Below are 19,812 nucleotides of genomic sequence, written 5' to 3' on the forward strand. Positions count from 1 at the left end.
TACGTGGGTTGCTGTGGGGAGCTCTGTAACTCTCTCTGCTGTCACCGCCCACCACTCGATCGCTACCTCGACGTCTCGTTTGCATGTTGTTTTACGCGTGTCTGTACAAGGCGTTCTCTGTGTTCCCTGTTTAATTCATGTGCTGTGTGGTCCACCCGTGGTAATACATTCCCTCTCCAGAGGAGGATAAAAATCGAATCTAATCTCCCGCGAATAGAAAAGATAAGCCAAACGGCCCTTGTAGATGGGTTTTGCGTTAGATGACTCTCCCTGTAGGTTAAACACACATGCAATCGTATGCATCACCTCTTATTGGCTGTTGATACCACAAACCTGTCCTCGATCGAATCAACAAAACCTGAAAGCTTTTGGTTTTAAGGATAATATCGCTGTGAAAGCGCCTCTGTTTGGAGCTCCTTTGGAAAGGCCCCACATCAGAGGGGCGCCGACCGGCGAGCAGCCCAGCCTGCAGCCTCACCTGAGGGGTTGAGCAGTCGCCAGGTGATGGCGGGGTCAGGCCTCCCGGACGCCAGGCAGCTGAGCGTCACGTTGCTGCCCTCGTTCACCGTGATGTCTTCCGACACCTTGTAGATGTTGGCTGGAACTGGAGATGGACAAGAAGAAAGGAAAGAAGGCGGATGAGGTTGTGTGGCCGTGGCAGGGTCGCGTTGTCCGATGTTACCTTGATTTCAACACACGGTGGTCGCACCGGAATGGGTGAGGCTGATCAGAGAGAAGGTCAGAACATAACCTGAATGGATAGCAGTTAATTAATAGTGGGTCAACCCAGAAATATGGACGTTAAATTGTAAATGGACTGCATTTATATATCGTTTTTCTAACCAGTGGTCACTCAAAGTGCTTTACAGTATTGTCTAACATTCATCCATTCACAATCAGCTCGGAGGAGCCGGGGATCAAACTATCAACCTTCCGGTTATCAGACAACTGGCTAAACCTCCTGAGCCACATGCTGGCCCTATGCTGATAACTTTGTTGGAAATATATCTAAATATATTTACTATTATAAATACATATACATGTTTGTATATGTATGGATCCAAACAATCGTTCGCCCGACGGACTCCCCGCTTGTTGTGTGTATTGCTGAGGGCCCAAGGACGTCGGTGTGTAGTGTGAGGTTGTTTGGGTGTGTTTCTAGAAAAGGCTGCAAGCAGCAGTACTGGAGGCCATGCACTCTGCCCGCTCAACAAAATGAGTAATGTTCGAAAAAAAGGCTAATCCGTGCCTTTACTGATCATTTATCATAAAGAACGAGTTTTGTGGGAAGCATTTTGGGAATAACGACGGACCAGAACTTTTAAGTCTGGGATTAAATGACTTTTATTTCCACTTCCCAGAATCCAGACTCATGAGAGCTTTGCCCATTTCATGGGGAAACCCATAAAAAAGCATTTAATGTATTAGTTGTGACCATGCATTTATGTGTGTGTGTGTTTGTGTGTATGTGTGTGTATGTGTATGTGGTTGGTTTGTCGTGTGCAAAACAAATATTTAAGGAAAGGAGATGAGAAGAGTGGACTCCCACACACACAACCAAACGGCCAGCAACCACAAACCAACAAACACACCGGGGGAGATGCTGTGTGTGTTTGTGTTAGTACATCTTAGAAATATACAGAGAGAGATCAAGGGAGAGGGAGAGGGAGAGGGAGGAGAGAGAGCGAGAGAGAGAGAGAGAGAGAGAGAGAGAGAGAGAGAGAGAGAGAGAGAGAGAGAGAGAGAGAGAGAGAGAGAGAGGAGAGGGGAGTAGAGAGAGAGAGAGAGAGAGAGAGAGAGAGAGAGAGAGAGAGAGAGAGAGAGGGGAGAGAAAACGAGAGAAAGAGAAGGAGAGAGAAGTAGTGAGAGAAGGAGTGAGTCTGAGAAGGAGCGAAGAGAGAGAAAAAGACAGAGAGAGAGCAAGAGAGAGGGATAGAGAGAGAGAGAGAGAGAGAGAGAGAGAGAGAGAGAGAGAGAGAGAGAGAGAGAGAGAGAGAGAGAGAGAGAGAGAGAGAGGGAGAGGGAGATAGAGAGAGAGAGAGGGAGAGGGAGATAGAGAGAAGGGAGATAAAGAGGCAGAGAGGGAAAGCCTCTACCCTGGCAAAATAAATAAAAAAGACCTCTGTTGAATTAAGATCACGAGGTACGCAGCACACCGTTTTAAAGCGAGTCAGCAGCTGAGATGCAATCAATCCTGGAGGAGAAGAAAGGGCATACATCACAAAGTTTTCCTCCCAGACCGTGGGTGGTGCGATGGGGGAGGAGGGAGGGGTGAGGTGGTAAAACGGTGAAAGTTCTCCCATGAAGATGCAAGTGGGCAGAAGTGTAAATAATAATCCATCACAATGCAAAATATGATTCATTGGACACTGTGAAATATGGAGCGGGGAAATGGTATAACAAATGTTAACTACTTTCATATTTCACTCGGATCACACACACTGTGGGAGACACCACACAATGCTGGCGGAGGTTGAATCCACCCAACATGACACTTGCTCCCGCATTCAAATACTCTCCCCCCCGGTGCCACACATTTCAACAAACACAACACTGTGTCTTTGTGTGCTCAATGCAGAAAAGCTCCCCACATAGACAGACTTGGACCACCACAATCCATTTGAGTTAGCGTGTGCATTTTTCATCGACAGCCAATGTGAGCGGATATTTATCAAGCAAATTATGAGAAATGTGGTCATTTTCAAGCCAGATGCAAACGACTTCGGTCTCGGGTCGGTCTGTAGTATATGATTTTTGCTGACTGAAACCCGGGCATGCCCAGCAGCTTATTCTGGGCCCCATTAGATTAATTTAGCTAGGGAGGACGGGGTTGTCCTTTTTAATATTACACTTCATACATTGTGGACACAGAAACACTATATTGACTGTTTTGCTGTCTATGTCTGCGCCATCTGCTCAGTTTGTCGTAAGTGCAGGCCTAGCCTATCTGTTAAGTGGTGGTAGCATGGCGATGTAAGGAGCTTTTGTTATATTGGATTTGCTCCATAAATGTTTTGGGTGAGATGAGTGTTTGTAGACCTGTAGGTCGGCCCATTGATTTAATGTGTGGGGTAATGAGAAAGAAACATTATTATTAAACATGTTGATTTTTACAATTGAGATTAGCTACAGTTTCGCCTTTTTGATGACGTCATATACAGTCAACCCACGGAAAATATTGCCACGACACCACTGATTCACTCCAAGTATCTCTAGGTAATATGCGCTTCAGGTGACAAACAGACATGCTAGCTGAAGAATGTGTCAGTGGCTGTAACATTATAATCATATTTCCAACTGCAAAAACAAAAGTCTGTAATCAAACTTTTTGTATTTGCCAAACAGAAAAGCAAAGTTCGAACCGCACCTTTCTGCAAATTAAATAACTCTTTAATAACTCCTTTTTATTAAACAACCATTTAATAAAAATGAAGGGCTTTTATGTTCCCACTAGTAGCTTCTTCACAGTCTGTATCCTCTTTGAGGATTTATACTTTTATGTCATAAAAGTTAAGACTGCTTTATAGGTCTGTTGCAATTTTTTTTCCCTTCTTACTGAATATGTATAAAAGCTCTCAAAAGAGGGACTGAGGCAGTTAATGTTAAAATACTGCCAAATAATAACCATGGGAATGACTACCAATCTATGACTCAGGCACTATCTCAGCACTGCAACATGAATAGCAATCATATTCGTATGATAGCAATTGTAACTGGTTTTAATCCCATGGTGGCTAAAGACTAGGGACAGATGCCTGAACCGAGTAATAGATTAACAGAAAGATAATTATAGTCTTTACTTAAGATGGGTGTAATAGTGCTGGCGGCTGTTCTCCAATCTATCATTTTTCACATTTACTCAATAATTACAATAATAATGATTAACATTATTACTATTAATAAAGATAATGATGATTGTAACAATTCATAATAATGATGGACCTCATTGGTATTCCACCTTTTGAAAGATACAAAGATACAGTGTCTGATCAAAGAAAAGCAGGCACAGTCAAAGCAGGAGCAGACACAACATGGGTTATCATTATAAGGATCTGTGATCACCTTCAATAAACAAATCTTGTTTACTGCCTTGTTTGTACAGACTACAAAGCTGTACCAGGGTATGCCACACCACACACCGCACCGTCAACCAAAACCCTTGACTTTCTAACAATGAATTATGGGAGCTGATGTCTACGACTCCCACTCAATATAAAAAAGGGAAAAGCATTTTAAAAGGCTGAAAGCCTAATAAAAACGTAATAAAATAGAAAAGGGTGTAAAGATATTTCAAGACTCTTTCCAGAGAATTGTCAAGTTTTTTTGTTTTTTATTCTCGTGCAAAATCACTTGTGGAAAATCACCAATCACCTAAACTTTCTATGGGGATTAACTTGTTAAATGGGTAGTTGAAGCCTTCAGGCTTTTGTGGCACAGACAAACATGCCCCCCTTGACCGCAGGCCCGCCTGCACCGACTGTCTGGGCACTGTTTGAGAAGAACCAGGTGAAAGCAGAACCAGTTGAAACCAGGGCCTAGAACCAGGTAAAACCAGAACTAGGTGTAACCAGGCCCCGGTAACCAGGTGAAACCAGGCCCAGAGAACCAGGCCCCAGAGCCAGGTGAAACCAGAACCAGGTCAAACCAGGGCCCAGAACCAGGTGAAACCAGGCCCCAAGAACCAGGTGAAACCAGGCCCAGAGCCAGATGAAACCAGAACCAGGTCAAACCAGGCCCCAGAGCCAGGTGAAACCAGAACCAGGTCAAACCAGGGCCCAGAACCAGGTGAAACCAGAACCAGGTCAAACCAGGGCCCAGAACCAGGTGAAACCAGGCCCCAAGAACCAGGTGAAACCAGGGCCCAGAACCATGTAAAACCAGGCCCGAAGTAACAGGTGAAACCAGACCCCAAAAATCAGTTGAAACAAGGCCTGAGAACCAGGTTGAGTGAGGAGTGTGTGTGAGTAGGGGGGGGGGGGGGTTTCAGATGTTTGATGCACCACCGGATAGAGGAAACATATTTAAACGTGATAAGCCTGGGTACATTGAATTGAAACAGCTGCCTCATTCGTCCCCTGTACCAGACATGGTTTTCAGAGAAACGATATTTCACTGTCGTGCTCAGATTGCTTTTGCCAGCAAAGTTATTATAAAGATGTGTCTGCTATAGCAGCGCTGGCAGGCCCACTAATGTCTAACACACACACACACACACGCACGCACACACAGGCACGCCCACACACGTACAAACACATACAAACAAACAGGGTAACGGTCTACTTTCAGTGTTTAAGGTGAACCATCTCTCTAATACCAACTGACAACTGAGCCACGATGTGGCCCAACACCATTTTAAATGAAAATATACAGAGTTATTCTCGGGCAACAAATGGCAGAGCCAAAATGAAGATGTTTTACCAAGATATGGTTAGAAGAGGGGTTGATGGCTATGTGAGTGTGTGTGTGTGTGTGTGTGCGTGTGTGCGCGTGTGTGTGTGTGTGTGTGTGTGTATGTGTGTGCGTGTGTGTATGTGTGTGTATGTGTGTGTGTGTGTGTGTCTGTGTGTTTGTGTTCATGCCTGTGGATGTGTGAACGTGTGGGGAGGATGTGTGTGTGTGCATGGCAACAAGATCAAGGTGACAACGAAGGCAATTGGATTTTTGTTTCGTAAAAATAAAAGCAGATCCCCAACCAAACACAAAGGTTACGTTGTAGAGGGAAGTGTCGGGTTGGAGGGGCTCTCCATAGAATAGATGATGGAAGTATTGCTCCAAAGGATACACTGATAAAATGTAATAAAGTTTGACAGAAACGTGCTGCTCCCAAGACTGATGACCTGGTCATTTCTATAAGCACAACTGGCAGAGGAGAGATGAGAAAGGAGAAAAGGAGAGGAGAGGAGAGGGGAGAGGAAGGAGAGCGGAGAGGAGAGGAGATGGTAGAGGGGAGATTGGAGGAGAGGAGGAGAGGGTAGGGGAGAGGGAGGAGAGGGGAGGGGAGAGGAGAGAAGGGAGAAGCGGGAGGAGAGGGGAGAGGAGAGGAGGAGAGAGGAGAGGAGAGGAGAGGAGAGGAGAGGAGAAGGGACGAGGGGGGGAGATGAGAGGAGAGGAGAGGAGGGGATGGGAGAGGAAAGGAAAGTAAAGGAGAGGCGGGAGAGAGGGGATAGGAGAGGAGAGCAGAGAGGGAGAGGGGAGTGGAGAGCAGGGAGAGAAGAGGAGAGGGGAGAGGGGAGAGGGGAGAGGAGAGAGGAGAGAGGAGGTGGGAGAGATGACTCAAGGGGAAGAGAGAGAAGGGAGAGAGAGATGAAGAGCAGAGGCTCTAAACGAAACAGGAGGTGACGATAGATGAAGAGAGCAGAGGGGGAAGCCGAGATGAGAGAGGGGGGAGGGAAGGACGGGTGTCACAGGTGAGAGAGGAAAAGTGGAAAAAGGAGGAGATGGGGAAGGAGAGTAGATGAGGATTGGAGCGGGGGGAAGGAGAGGTGAGGAGTGGTGACAAAGGGATGGCGCCAGACTAAGGGGTGGGTAGGCGAGTAGGAGAAGCACGAGGAGAAAGCAGGGAGCACCAGCGCAGAGGAAGGAAGTGTGAAAGTCATTTCAGCCCACACAGGCAGGAGTTCATAGTCCCCGGTTTCCAGCTGTCTAGGACGAGAAATGAAGAATGGAGGGAATTGTCTTGTTAGCCATAGGTCGACGTTCAATGAACAGTGTTGGAAAGGGCAGCCTTTTGAAAAGCGGTCTACCTCTCTAACTGCAAAACAGACAAATACCAAAGACATACACCCTGTATCATATCGCTCACATATATGTCCACACCTTACAACTATAGGCACTGGCAGGCACACAGACACACACATACGCACAGGCACACACAAACACACATGCACACACAAACACAATTAGAACACAACAAGCATAAAGAAAATAAAGCATGCAAAAAAAGATGCATGCAGAGCACATATACATATATACAGTATGTATATACATATATATACACACACACACACACACACACAAAATAAGGACACAGCATGCATAAAGAAAATAATGCACGAAGATGCATGCAGAGCACACAAATATATATGTATCCATACAAAAAGCACACACACACACGCTAGAGATAATTAATTTCCTAATTTATGCTCATTTAATTTCATTTTCCTCAGGACTCTGCAAAGTTGGATGAATATGCTCCGTGTGGAATTACACTCAATTACGTGATGCTCTCGAGCTGTGTGGGAAACATTCCACCTCCCTGGGTCTGTCAGCCCGCTCCAGCAGCCCCGGCTCCTATCCGATTCACTATCCCACTTTTTTGGTCGTTATGCCTGGATTGTCAACATAATTATCTCCAATAAATCCTCAATCACGCCGCAACCTTTCCTTCAACCCTCATTTCAAACTTGAAAGGGGTAGAGAACTGACGAGGGAAGAAAAATAAGAGATGGGGGAGGGGGGGTAGGGGTGATAAGAGCGCGAGACACAGTGTGAGCGAAAGTAATTAGGGAAGCAGTGTGTGAATGTGTGTGTGCGCGTGTGTGTCTGTTCGTGTGTGTGTGTGTGTGTGTGTGCACGCATTTGCATGTGTATGTGTGTGCGTGTGTTTTAGTGTGTATATGTGTGCGTGGTCCCAGCAGGGACTCAGGCACGGGTGTACTCAGGCACGGGAACAACAGCCAATCAGTGCCGGCCGTGCCACTCACACTCTCCTCTCAGATCAGAGACACCTCCTCTACCGCGCTCCCCCTGACAGGGCGAGAGGACACTCAAACAGGAAGTTACGTGGGGTTGCTAGGTGACCAACAGATACAGCACATCTAGTGTGGAGTTCGGTAATAAACATGCAGTTTACACATAAACCCCATATCATTTCCACAAATAGTTGTGCGTGGAATACGGCGAGTCGTGCATGACAAAAATAGGATATATCATGAAAAAACGTGGCACAGCACTAAGAGCAAGCGTCACCCATAACCTGCATGGTCCACAGTTTAGTATAAACGTCACATGTTGTAGATGAAATAAGAAAATTCAGTTAATAGTCCAATAACTCTATATTGAATATATATGAATATGTTCTTAATAACCTTAGTAAGTGTGACCTTACTCAATGTTGACATGTCAAGTGAGTGTGAACTCACACTAAACCAAGACAAGGTGGACACTAGAACTGATACTCAATGGTGGACTAAACAGATAAAGTGTAACCAGGCAACACGTCTTATCTGCAGTACGTGCTCAACTAGTTTCTAAACAACACGTTCATTTAGCACTGTACCAGTAGAATAAACTTGCTGTAGTCGTAGCTCAAATAGTTAAATTCCTACACTTTGCTTAACTAAAAGTTCAAAACTCGAATTGACAAGCAACATTTGAACGTCTTTATTTTGTCTTCTTCAAAACTGCAACTCTCTCCTCTAAGTCCGCCCCTGGCACCATTCCTAATGTCTCCCCTGATGGCCGTCGACGTGACATTTCCAGGACTGATGTGCGTAACAGTGGCAGCCGATTATGCCCGGCTAATTTGAAACTAATAGAAGATAATCAGCAGAAAGCACTCCCGAGCGCTGCAGCTTTTAGCTTTTAGTGCTCAGACGCACTGCAGCCAATTAGCCTCACTTAAGGTCAGCCCCCTTCTCCTCAAAGGACACGACACAGAGTGTGTGCGTGCCACCAGGCCGGCCCGACCGAAATCCCGGGTTGGATCGTACACTCTCGAAGTCTGAAACGAGCGGGCGTCTGTACCTCGCCCACAAGTAAACACACAGCGCTGACCATGACGGGGGGGGGGCAGATGTGCGTGTGCCTCTACGCGCATATACCTCGAACCTAAACAGACAATGCATTACAAGAGGAGACAGCCAGGCAATCTTGAGGGGACACACATATCTTGTTCGACACTCAACAAACGGCTGACAAGGCTGTTTCGGGCTCTTCCAGTGTGTCTGGACGATGTAAAAAGTAAAGTGCCTCAAAGCGTAAGAGTAGCAGGGAAGGGGGGTAGACCGAGCTTTATTCAATCACCACGCTACATCTTCCCCAAAAATGTGGCGCAGATGATAAAACATATCAATATAGATTAACGCTAAGCCATGTAGCTGTAAAGACTGTATGGGAACTCTTGTAAACACTTAAATCACCCACCCATTTACTGCAGCACCCTAAATAAACCCAGACACACACACACACACACACAGACACACACACAGACACACACACAGACACACACACACACACACAGACACACAGACACACACACACACACACACACACACACACACACACACACACACACACACACACACACACACACACACACACACACACACACACACACACACACACACGTTATGTAGCTGAAGACAGTATTCTGTCACTATAATGCATGACTGATTGCTGATATATTTTCCTGATCCCTTCAATTATTCATGGTGATGGCACGGCAGAATGCAAAATGTGACAGTACATCGCCAATTTTTGGGAGTCACATTGCACACATACACACACACACAAACAAATACACACACAGACAGACCCACACAGACACATATACTCATTCAGCATACAAACTAATCTTGTACACAAGAATCAGTGTGGCGGTGCAGATTTGAAAGGTAGCCGGAGAGGGAGGCAGGCAGCCTGACGCTGCTGTTAGCTCTCCCCAGGAAGGAGTGAGGCGGGCTGGGCTGAAGACGCCAGCAGGCCCCCCCCCCCCCCCCCTCACCTTCATTCAGTCCTAGCAGCTGGGGCAACAGGAGGAGAAAGAGAAGGAAGGAAGGAAGAGAGCGAGAGCGAGAGAGAGAGAGAGAGAGAGAGAGAGCTAGACCTCGCACTTTTCTTCCCAGCCTCCCCCTTCCCCAGTTTCTGCGGCGGGTTGCTGCGGCGGGGCTCTCTTAGAAAGAAGCTGCCGCTTCTTTCACGAGCAGCAGGGCAGACACCGCCGCCCTGCAGGGGACTCAAGAGGTGCAAGAGGAGAAACCTCAAATAAGAAGGGGAAGGGAGCGGGGGGGGGTATTTCTCTTGCTGCACGCACCTGGATACACATGGCTGGTGGCCTTCGAGGTTCCCCCTTTCATACTCCCGCAGAGCTCCCACAGATGTGTCTAATTAAGGTCTCGCTTTGCCTCCTCCCTGCCAGCCCATGAATCCCCAGACCTGAGGCTTGCTTTCTCAGCCGGAGGACGACGACTCGTATGCACGCACGTATGATCGGTGTGACGTTATTGACAGAGAGAGAGTCGGGGAGAGGGAGGGGAAGAGATGGAGAGAGAGAGGGGGGGGGGGGGGGGAGGATAGGGGGGGGAGAGAGAGAGGGGAGGAGAGAGAGAGGGGAGGAGAGAGAGAGGGTGGGGGGAAAGGGTGAGAGCGAGAGGAGGAGAGCGAGAGAGAGAGATAGAGAGCGAGAAAGAGAGAGAGAGGGAGGAGAGAGAGAGAGAGAGAGAGAGAGATAGAGAGCGAGAAAGAGAGAGAGAGAGAGAGAGAGAGAGAGTGAGACAGAGAGAAAGAGAGTGAGACAGAGAGAGAGAGAGAGAGAGAGAGAGAGAGAGAGAGAGAGAGAGAGCGAGAGAGAGAGAAAGAGAGTGAGACAGAGAGAGAGGAAGTGCTGAGGAGGGGCATTAAATAGCGGGAGAGGTGGGTGGGGGCTAACGAGCTCTGCGGTGGCAGCCACGTGGGGTCACAGGAGGTAACATTTCGACGCATTGTTGTCCTTTGGCATCGAAGAAGGTAAAGCGGGGTGGAGGACTCCGATTTGCCATCCAAATAAACTGCAGACCTTGGCCTCTGTGAGGAATGGGTCTGTTTAGATATTCCACAGGAGCTATAATTCTTATCGGGGCCGTAGCGGAGGTGAGCGCTCTGCCTCCACAGGAGCAATAGCTTTGCTCTCACAGTCTTGGAGGCGCTAAGGAGGCTTGCCAGCGAGCAAAAGGCAGAACCGATTTTGTATTCACTCCGCTGGATGATTTACAGGCTTATGATACCATACTGAGGTAGATAATGAGAAGCACAGACACACACAGAGGAGAAACCCAAACAAAGATGGCTAGACAAGCCCACTCCAAGGTAACGATAAGCGGCTGAGACGCTAGGCTCTGGGCCGTGGATTCCATCGAGGACTTGCGCCCGACTTGATTTCCTGTTGCTCGGTTGCATTCGTCATTATTTCACTTGCTCCTGGCCGGGGTAAGGGAAAGTACACACACACACACACACACACACATACACGCACACGCACACACACACGCACACACACACACACACACACACACACACACACACACACACACACACACACACACACACACACACACACAAACACACACACATGTTAACTTAAGCCCTTTGGACTAAATATTCCCCGGTCAAGAACAGTTGAATAACAACAACCGCATTATAATTATTATACAACCTCAAACCTGTCTCTGAATTGTGCCTTGCATTATTTAAAACACACATACACTCTGGTGCACAGAGCAATATGTCCTCCACTATCAATATCTGCTAAATTTATTAAGTTATGCTGCTTTGCATTAATTATTGTGATTACTTTCCATCCAGGAGGCCCAAAGCACTCAAGCAGAGTTGTCTTGATTGTTATTCCTAAGGTTCATTAATAGATATGATGTACGCCAGAATATGTATTTGGAGTAAGCAAAAGTGAAACCAAAGGACGTCCATGATATTGTATACATGTGTAGCACTCAAAACAAAGCTTTTCCAATTTAACTTCAGTTAGGAATGAAATGTAATTAAAAAGGCCTCCAGCTATGTATAAACTGACGTGACACTAGCAGCTGGTGGTCTGCCAGATGTGCAGGGTGCATGTCTAAGTGTTATTTTCTCTAAAAACATCCAAATCTTTCATCTATTATTAATGTTCTGCCTCCATACCACAGGAAGTCTATGAATGCATCTCCATGAACTGAATAAACTTTGCAAAACATGAGGCAGACAAAACCCACTGCCACTTTATATTACATGTGAATATGTCCAACTGAAAATGAAACCTGTCCCCCATGTCAATCAGGCATTCAAAGGGCCAAACAAATTACAACATGACTTATCATGGCATTAGGATAGCCAATCCACATTATGCCTTTGATCCTTCAAGGCCCCGAAACCAACTCTCTGGGAAGAAAGCCTGCAATTAGTGGTCGAAAAAATCAATACTTCCTGATTGGCCTCCATTTGCTAGCATTCGCAAAGTGCACTCTATAATGGGGTGAATGTGGGTAACTGTGTTTTATACGTTTGCGTTTCAGTTTGTGTGTGTGTATGTGTCTTTTTGTGTTTGCGTGTGTGTGCGTATGTGTGCATGTTTACTTGAGTGTATGCATGTGTGTGCTGTGTTTTTGTGCGTGTGTGTGTGTACATGTGTATGTGCTTGTGTACTAGTGTGTGTGTGTGTGTGTGTGTGTGTGTGTGTGTGTGTGTGTGTGTGTGTGTGTGTGTGTGTGTGTGTGTGCGTGTGTGCGTGTGTTTGTGAATGGGCCCGGAAAGCCATCTGCGTGTGCGTAAGACAGAGCTTTAATGATTAAGACCCCCCTCCCCAGTGTAGAGACCCCTGGACTTTTTGGTGAGCAGCCATTAACTTTTAACCTGGGCTGTGGTCGAAGGGTCCTTTATTTTAATCTAGAGAGCGGCTGATGGACTGTCCCCGTTCCAACACTAATGACCAAAGGGCACCGAGATCGATACCCTGGTGTGACTCACGAGGACAAGCACACACACACACACACACACACACACACACACACACACACACACACACACACACACACACACACACACACACACACACACACACACACACACACACACACACACACACACACACACGCCTAGCACAAGCCCAGGCACGGGGCCAATACACACACTCGCACAAAGTTTGGTTTATTCATTAATTAATTAATTCTCTCTTTAGATTAACTGACAACATTGTAGTTTTGTAGTTTTTTTATTATTTTTTACCGCAGCAAAAGTGCTGATGTAACCTTATGGTTGACTTTGTGGCTTGGTCTTTTTTCGTTATTCCTTCCCTGTAATTCACTGTTGTGATGCACTTTACCCACACTTATTTGTGTCAAGTTGACTCAGGGTCGAGTCAATTTGGACTGAAACATAAGCTCACTTAGCCCGCTTGTGTTGTAGTGCGTACACAAAGCATTTATGAACTGGGGTTTGCAGAATGTTATAACAAAAGCTGAATCTTGCTCCACAATAACAAAAGTGTGTGTGTGTTTGTGTGTGTGTGCATGCGTGGTTGGGGGTCTGTGTGTGTGTGTGTGTGTGTGTGTGTGTGTGTGTGTGTGTGTGTGTGTGTGTGTGTGTGTGTGTGTGTGTGTGTGTGTGTGTGTGTCTGTGTGTGTGTGTGTGTGTGTGTGTGTGCTCGTTTGTGTGATCGCTTAGCTCATAAGACCCGGGTAGCCTGCAGTCTTTGTTGAAGGTGTACCAATTGTTTACGTGTTTCAATCAATCTCAAAATGTGTTAAAATTGTAGGTTCACACAACAATTTGAACATGTTTCTCCCGAGGTTGAGCCCGCCCAGACCCTGACGCATTGCTGTTGGCTAAGCCACAAAGGTAAGGAGGGAAATGGGGTAGGCAGCGATCGATATCAGGCTGGTTCTTTCTCTCCTTTTCGCAGTCTCAAAGCCAGGTAGAGATTTGGACGCTAGTATTAGGAAGAAGCAGTTGCTCATTGATTGGTAATGGGGAACACCTGCCGGTCACCAGCCAACGAGGCTGCAACACGGTCCGCCAGCTGGCCGGCCTCTCCCGGGTCATCAGAGGAAGGTGTTATGGGCCCCATGTCCATGATGACCTCAGAGAGAGCTCTCTTCTCACTTAACAGCGAGAGAGAGAGAGTGAGAGAGAGAGAGAGTGAGAGAGAGAGAGAGAGAGAGAGAGAGAGAGAGAGAGAGAGAGAGAGAGAGAGAGAGAGAGAGAGAGAGAGAGAGAGAGAGAGAGAGAGAGAGAGAGAGAGAGAGAACCTCAGACCTGTCTCTGAATTTTCCCTTTATTATTTTAAACCAGGGGTGCCCCCTGGTAAAAAAATTAAAAATATTTATTTTTTTCTTCACCCCTCGCGGTCGACTTGGGATCTGTCGGCGGTCTACTGGTAGACCGCGATCGACTGGTTGGGCACCCCTGTTTTAAACCATAAATCTAAAAAGTGAGGGAGGTGAGGCAGAGCTGCTGCTACAGAAGGGGGGTGGTGTGGGGGGATGATGTGGGGGGATGGTGTTCGTGTTGGTGTTATCCGTGCATGGGCCCCAGATCTGGAGACTTCTAGTGTAGCTCGTTGTCTACTGGCTGTGCCAAGAGCCATGGAACAGCTGGCAGGAGAAGAGGAGCGGCCGATATACTCAGCAGGAAAACACCCCACTGTGCTCTTCCTTCCGACCGGGCCCACAGCTGCTGCTGCTAGCGCTAACGCTAACACAAGTGCTAGCCAGTGATTGAAGGATAGGTCTCTCTCTCTCTCTCACTCTCTCTCTCTCTCTCTCTCTCTCTCTCTCTCTCTCTCTCTCTCTCTCTCTCTCTCTCTCTCTCTCTCTCTCTCTCCCTCCTCCTCCCTCCCTCTTGCCCTCTCACTCTCCCCCCTCCCTCCCCCGCTCTCTGTCTCCCCCCTCTCTTTCTATATTCTCCGCCCAACTCTGTGAAGCCTCTTCTCTCTTTGATAACAACTTCTATGTCTCCCTGCCTCAAACGGCTATGTAAATGTGTGTGTGTGCGCCAACTAGTGCACCCTCCCCACGACCCCTGGTGCTCGATCAATGCCTGCAAATCATTCTGACTGTTATTAGCATTCTCCCCCTTGTGTTTCTCCAAGTTCCTCTCTATCTGCCAGTCCTCTCAACTCACATCTCTCTCTCTCTCTCTCTCTCTCTCTCTCTCTCTCTCTCTCTCTCTCTCTCTCTCTCTCTCTCTCTCTCTCTCTCTCTCTCTCTCTCTATCTCTCTCTCTCTATCTCTCTCTATCCCTCTCTCTCTCTACATCACTGTGTGGCTGCCTCAGTGCATTGCCTTGAGCCTCAGTTTAATGAGGAAGTGGCTGATGTAGAGAGTGTTTCCCGGCTCACAACAGAGATAACGAGCCCGTATGTTATTTACCAAAGTGACCAGTGCAGACACTGCACCAGCATTCATTCTCAAGCATCCCCCCTTGGTTAAACCCAAAATATTTTCTGTTAATCCACACAAGCTGTGCAACCGAAGGATAGGGCTTGTGCATATCCCCCTGCTCATTTGATCGTAGCTTTTTGGAAGCCAAATGTGCGAAACTGATTATGTGCAATTCTGGTTAATAACTGGCCCTGTGGAGTGAATCACCCCTAAAAGAATACCTTTGCACGATACAGAATTACACTCGGTGAAGTCATTTTTGGATGGCAACGCGCATGAGAAGTATTGCATGTGAGAGAGGTGGAAGGACGTGATCACAGATGTTGTAACTTAATCTATAAACTATTGTGTGACTTCTGTCTGAAGATTAACAAATGAACTGAAAGGATGAATACTGATGCCGTTAAAATCCAAGAGACTCAGGTCACATCATTTGGAACAGATTATCTTACTGATTACCTCGTTATTTTACTGATTAAATGATTAGATGACTTGATTATTTCATCACCTTTCCCTCCTTTTCTAAGTCATCAGCAGTCTATCATTTAGAGCTGTTGTAAATGCTTAAAGAAACAACGTGCATTGCTACATGCAAAGTTGAGTGCTGGCGTGACAAAATGATAACTTGATGGGTAAAGCCTGTCTCAGCCAAGGAGACCATATGGCAGTAACTAAACAACATTGCATACATCTGCAGGGCCAGCACACTCAGGAAGAAAAAGCTGCTTATAGTAAAATACAGACTGGAAAACACAGCAAATGTGCAGAAAACCCCCCACAAAAGAGCAATCTTTGTAAATTAGCCAGCAGATGTTAGGATGAAGTTGCAAGAAAGGGACTTAAAAATAAAAACCCTGACAAAGATCATTTGCACTTTAGAGTACCAAAGATCATTAACATATACAATGCATCAGATGGTCATGTCGGAGAATTAGTACTCATTCTCTTCAAGCTCTCTGGCCTCAGTAGCTTCTTGCATTTAAAGGTGACGATGCAGTAAAGGGCAGAGAGAAATAGAGTAGGTCTGTTTAGGACCGAGAAGAAACTATCTAACGGGAGACCCAACCGCAAGACAGATATAAAACATAATTGTGTTAATGATACGAACAATACATAGAAGTGAGACATGGGTCAATATATTGCCGGGAGTTGTTTACCTAGATTATAATGAGCTCTCTTCATGAAGTGAGACAGTATCTATGCAGCCCCTGTCAGCTGTGTGTTTGTGTGTGTGTGTGTGTGCGTGTGTGTGTGGTTGTGTGAGTGTGTGTGTGTGTGTGTGTGTGTGTGTGTGTGTGTGTGTGTGTGTGTGTGTGTGTGTGTGTGTGTGTGTGTGTGTGTGTGGGGGGGGTGTGTGTGTGTGTGTGTGTGGTGCAGTAGCACTGAGCGATCATTCAATATTATGTTTTGTTGTTAAATTGGCATCGCAATGAAAACAATTAGAATGCAGCCATAAACTGATCCCTGTTTTGTGTTTGTCGCGTTTTTGAAGAAAGTAGTCCAATCCGGGTCGCTTTTAACCAGTGACGGACTGGGATTCAAAAACGGCCCTGGCATTTTCACCCACCAGCGGCCCACACGGGGACGCGCACGCACGTGCGTGCCCGCAACACACAGATATAACTTCACATGCACGGAAATAACACACACTTTTGTAGCCCCATTGGTGATGAACTCTCTAACTTTAACATGCATAAAGACTGACTGTCCTCACTGTTTCTCACTGTCCTCCTGTCTTACTCCCTGACCCTGGTCTGTTTGTTCAGTGTCTTGAACATTAGTGCTAGCGCTAGTGCTACTAGCTGAAGCTGCACTTGGCATCTTAAAAAACAAATCGGTCAGTTTCGCGCATTTTTCAGCCAACAGCAATTTCCTGGATTTCTCTCTCTTTTTCTCCGCTCCTCCCTTCTGTCGCTTAATTCCTCGATTCATAGTTCATACTTATAGTAACCTCAGCAGACTGGTATCTTCCAACTTTCAAATTCCAACAACCCCCTATGCGCCGACGCGGTCTGATTCGGTTTTGAAATTCCCAGAAGTCATTGCTTCATACAACTTTTGTAAACCAATAATAAAATTAAAAATACAGGCAGATTTGTTGTATTTCAATTTCAAACCATGCACTTTTTAAACATCTGATTGAATAAGGCTACAAAATAATGTAGACCGATGTAAATATTAGGGGCAACCATGACTGTCGTATATAGACACTCATATCAGGTATAAATACTAATTTGTTTCCTGTAATATAACATCAATAGGGAATTAGAGACAAATGGCTAATTTGAAGCTATTAACACTATAGACGTTTGCTAGTGGGCCAAGAGATAATGTGGGGCCGCGTTGCGACGAAGCAGCCGCGCGAACCCGACAAGCATGCCGCCCTGTGATTGGCCGGCCCAAACGGCCCACGAGAGGCCGCGGCCCCTCTGGCATCTGCCCGAATGCCAGACCGTCCAGTCCGTCACTGCATTTAACTCACTTTATTTGTTAAAGTATTTCGGTTTGGTAACTATGAAGCAAAAGGGAGGGAATTGTATCTATCACGAGTGGAGAGAAATATCATAGAGCTACTTCAAGCCCCGGGGCTTAGGCCCGAGGCTCTCTGCGGGGCTGCGTAGGATTCTGTGACCTCAATCTGAACCCTGCTCTGGTTAGTATCAAGTAGGCGTGGCCTATGTGAAGTAGGCGTGGCCTGTGTGACGTTTTGGCTCCGCCCTCCTTACCTGTCCAAAGGTGCTGCCATCTGTGGCTGGAGTAGTTATTGCAGCTTATGTGTTCGATCCTGCTTCCTATTGGCTATGTGAGGGTAATGCAGCTTGTGTGTTCGTCCTGCTTCCATTGGCTATGTGGGGGCAGCTTATGTGCTTAAAATACGTAACATGTTGAAACTCAATCCCGTTGAGAAGTTATCTGTATTCACCATGCAATTTTTGTATAGTTTCTGGAACCTTATATAATAACACTAAATGACTAAATACTATACTGCAACGAAGCAGAAATGGTGGTGGTTGTAACGGTAATGTACAAAGGGTGCACTGTCTACTACCTTGGTGTTGACTATTATCATTACCATTATGATCATTATTATTTGCTAGCTGACCTAATGTGCATTGTAGCTCTTCCGGACTGGGAAAGGCTAGCATTATGAGGGAGTATTCCCTCAAGGGGTCACACAGCGATCTCTTTCAACCTATAAACCATCATTATAAGAATATCATAGGGGCCGGTCGTTAGGGATAATAGCTTTGATTCTCCGGTTGCTATGTAGGTATTAATGCCGGCGGTTTGTGAGGCTCTCGCACTCCAAGCTCTGATTGCCTTAAAATCCTGCTACGATTCCGCCCACAGAGATAAGTGATGGATCAGGATACAAGGAGGGGGATTGACCTACGCGACGGCAACAGCAGTGGGCACACACACACACACACACACACACACACACACACACACACACACACACACACACACACACACACACACACACACACACACACACACACACCGGCAGCAGCAGTGGACACACCCACCCACCCACCCACCCACCCTCACACTCACACTCACACTCACACACAGACACACACACACACACACACACACACACACACACACACACACACACACACACACACACACACACACACACACACACACACACCGGCAGCAGCAGTGGACACACCCACCCACCCACCCACCCACCCTCACACTCACACTCACACTCACACACAGACACACACACACACACACACACACACACACACACACACACACACACACACACACACACACACACACACACACACACACACACACACATGCTCTGAATGGACACCAATTCGCCCACCCACACAGATCCAGCCAGCATATGCATAACAACCCCACCCCTCCCCCCCAACGCACACATAAACAAACACCCACACATCCCCCAGCATCCTTTAGTCTCCCCCAATACGTGAGGCGATTGAGGTCCTGTTTAACCTTGCCTCTCAATCGTCCCGTCAGAACCATTCATAACGGCTCCGAAAATTGTTCCGACGGGCTGCCCTCTACCTGACAGATACAAATCACCCGCAGAGGAAGAGGAATTAATTAGCAAGACAACACTGACAGGTGTCTTTCTACACAGATAATAGGCAGAGCGGGGTACTTTGTCTGTTTGTGTGTGTGCGTTTGTGTGTGTGTGTGTGTGTGTGTGTGTGTGTGTGTGTGTGTGTGGGGGGGTGTGTGTGTGCGTGTGTCTGTGTGTCGGGCGGGAGGGGGTGAGAAAAGACTCTCCCTGGCGCCGGTATTGACCCGCTCCGCCTGACGGATGGCCTGCGCAGAGCTATGAGGCAGAAGGACAGAGAGGGAGCCATGCTTTAGCATGCTGTCCTGGTTAGCTGGTGAAATATCGCAGCCCCGGCCTCACCTGCGGTGTCCCCGTCGATACCCGCTCTGTCACACGTGTCGGCGCGATTGGCCCATTTAAATGCATGAGAACGCCCTTCCCCGGCCGGCATCAGGAAGATTAAAGGAGACCGCTGCTCCGACCGCTGCTCCGCCCGCTGCTCCGGCGTGGGGCAGCGGGCGGAGCAGCGTCAGTACAGCAGGACCAGGCGGAAGAAGGGAATGGGAAATTGTGGCTTCCATTAAAACCTCAAGGCATCAGCTTCATTATGCGGCTTCAAAGGCAAACAGGGGAGAG

General features: G+C 47.0%; 1 protein-coding gene across 1 annotated transcript in view; it reads right to left on the minus strand.

The window, feature by feature from the left end:
• Positions 1 to 19,812, minus strand: part of lsamp (limbic system associated membrane protein) — a 152,116-nt gene that overhangs the window by 25,632 nt on the left and 106,672 nt on the right. Inside the window, exon 4 of the mRNA XM_056611470.1 lies at positions 479 to 604. Within this exon, the coding sequence (XP_056467445.1) occupies positions 479 to 604 (126 nt within the window). The remainder of the gene's footprint in view (positions 1 to 478; positions 605 to 19,812) is intronic.

The sequence above is a fragment of the Gadus chalcogrammus genome, chromosome 16 (genome assembly GCF_026213295.1).
Source record: "Gadus chalcogrammus isolate NIFS_2021 chromosome 16, NIFS_Gcha_1.0, whole genome shotgun sequence".
In the NCBI taxonomy this organism is placed as follows: Eukaryota; Metazoa; Chordata; class Actinopteri; order Gadiformes; family Gadidae; genus Gadus; species Gadus chalcogrammus.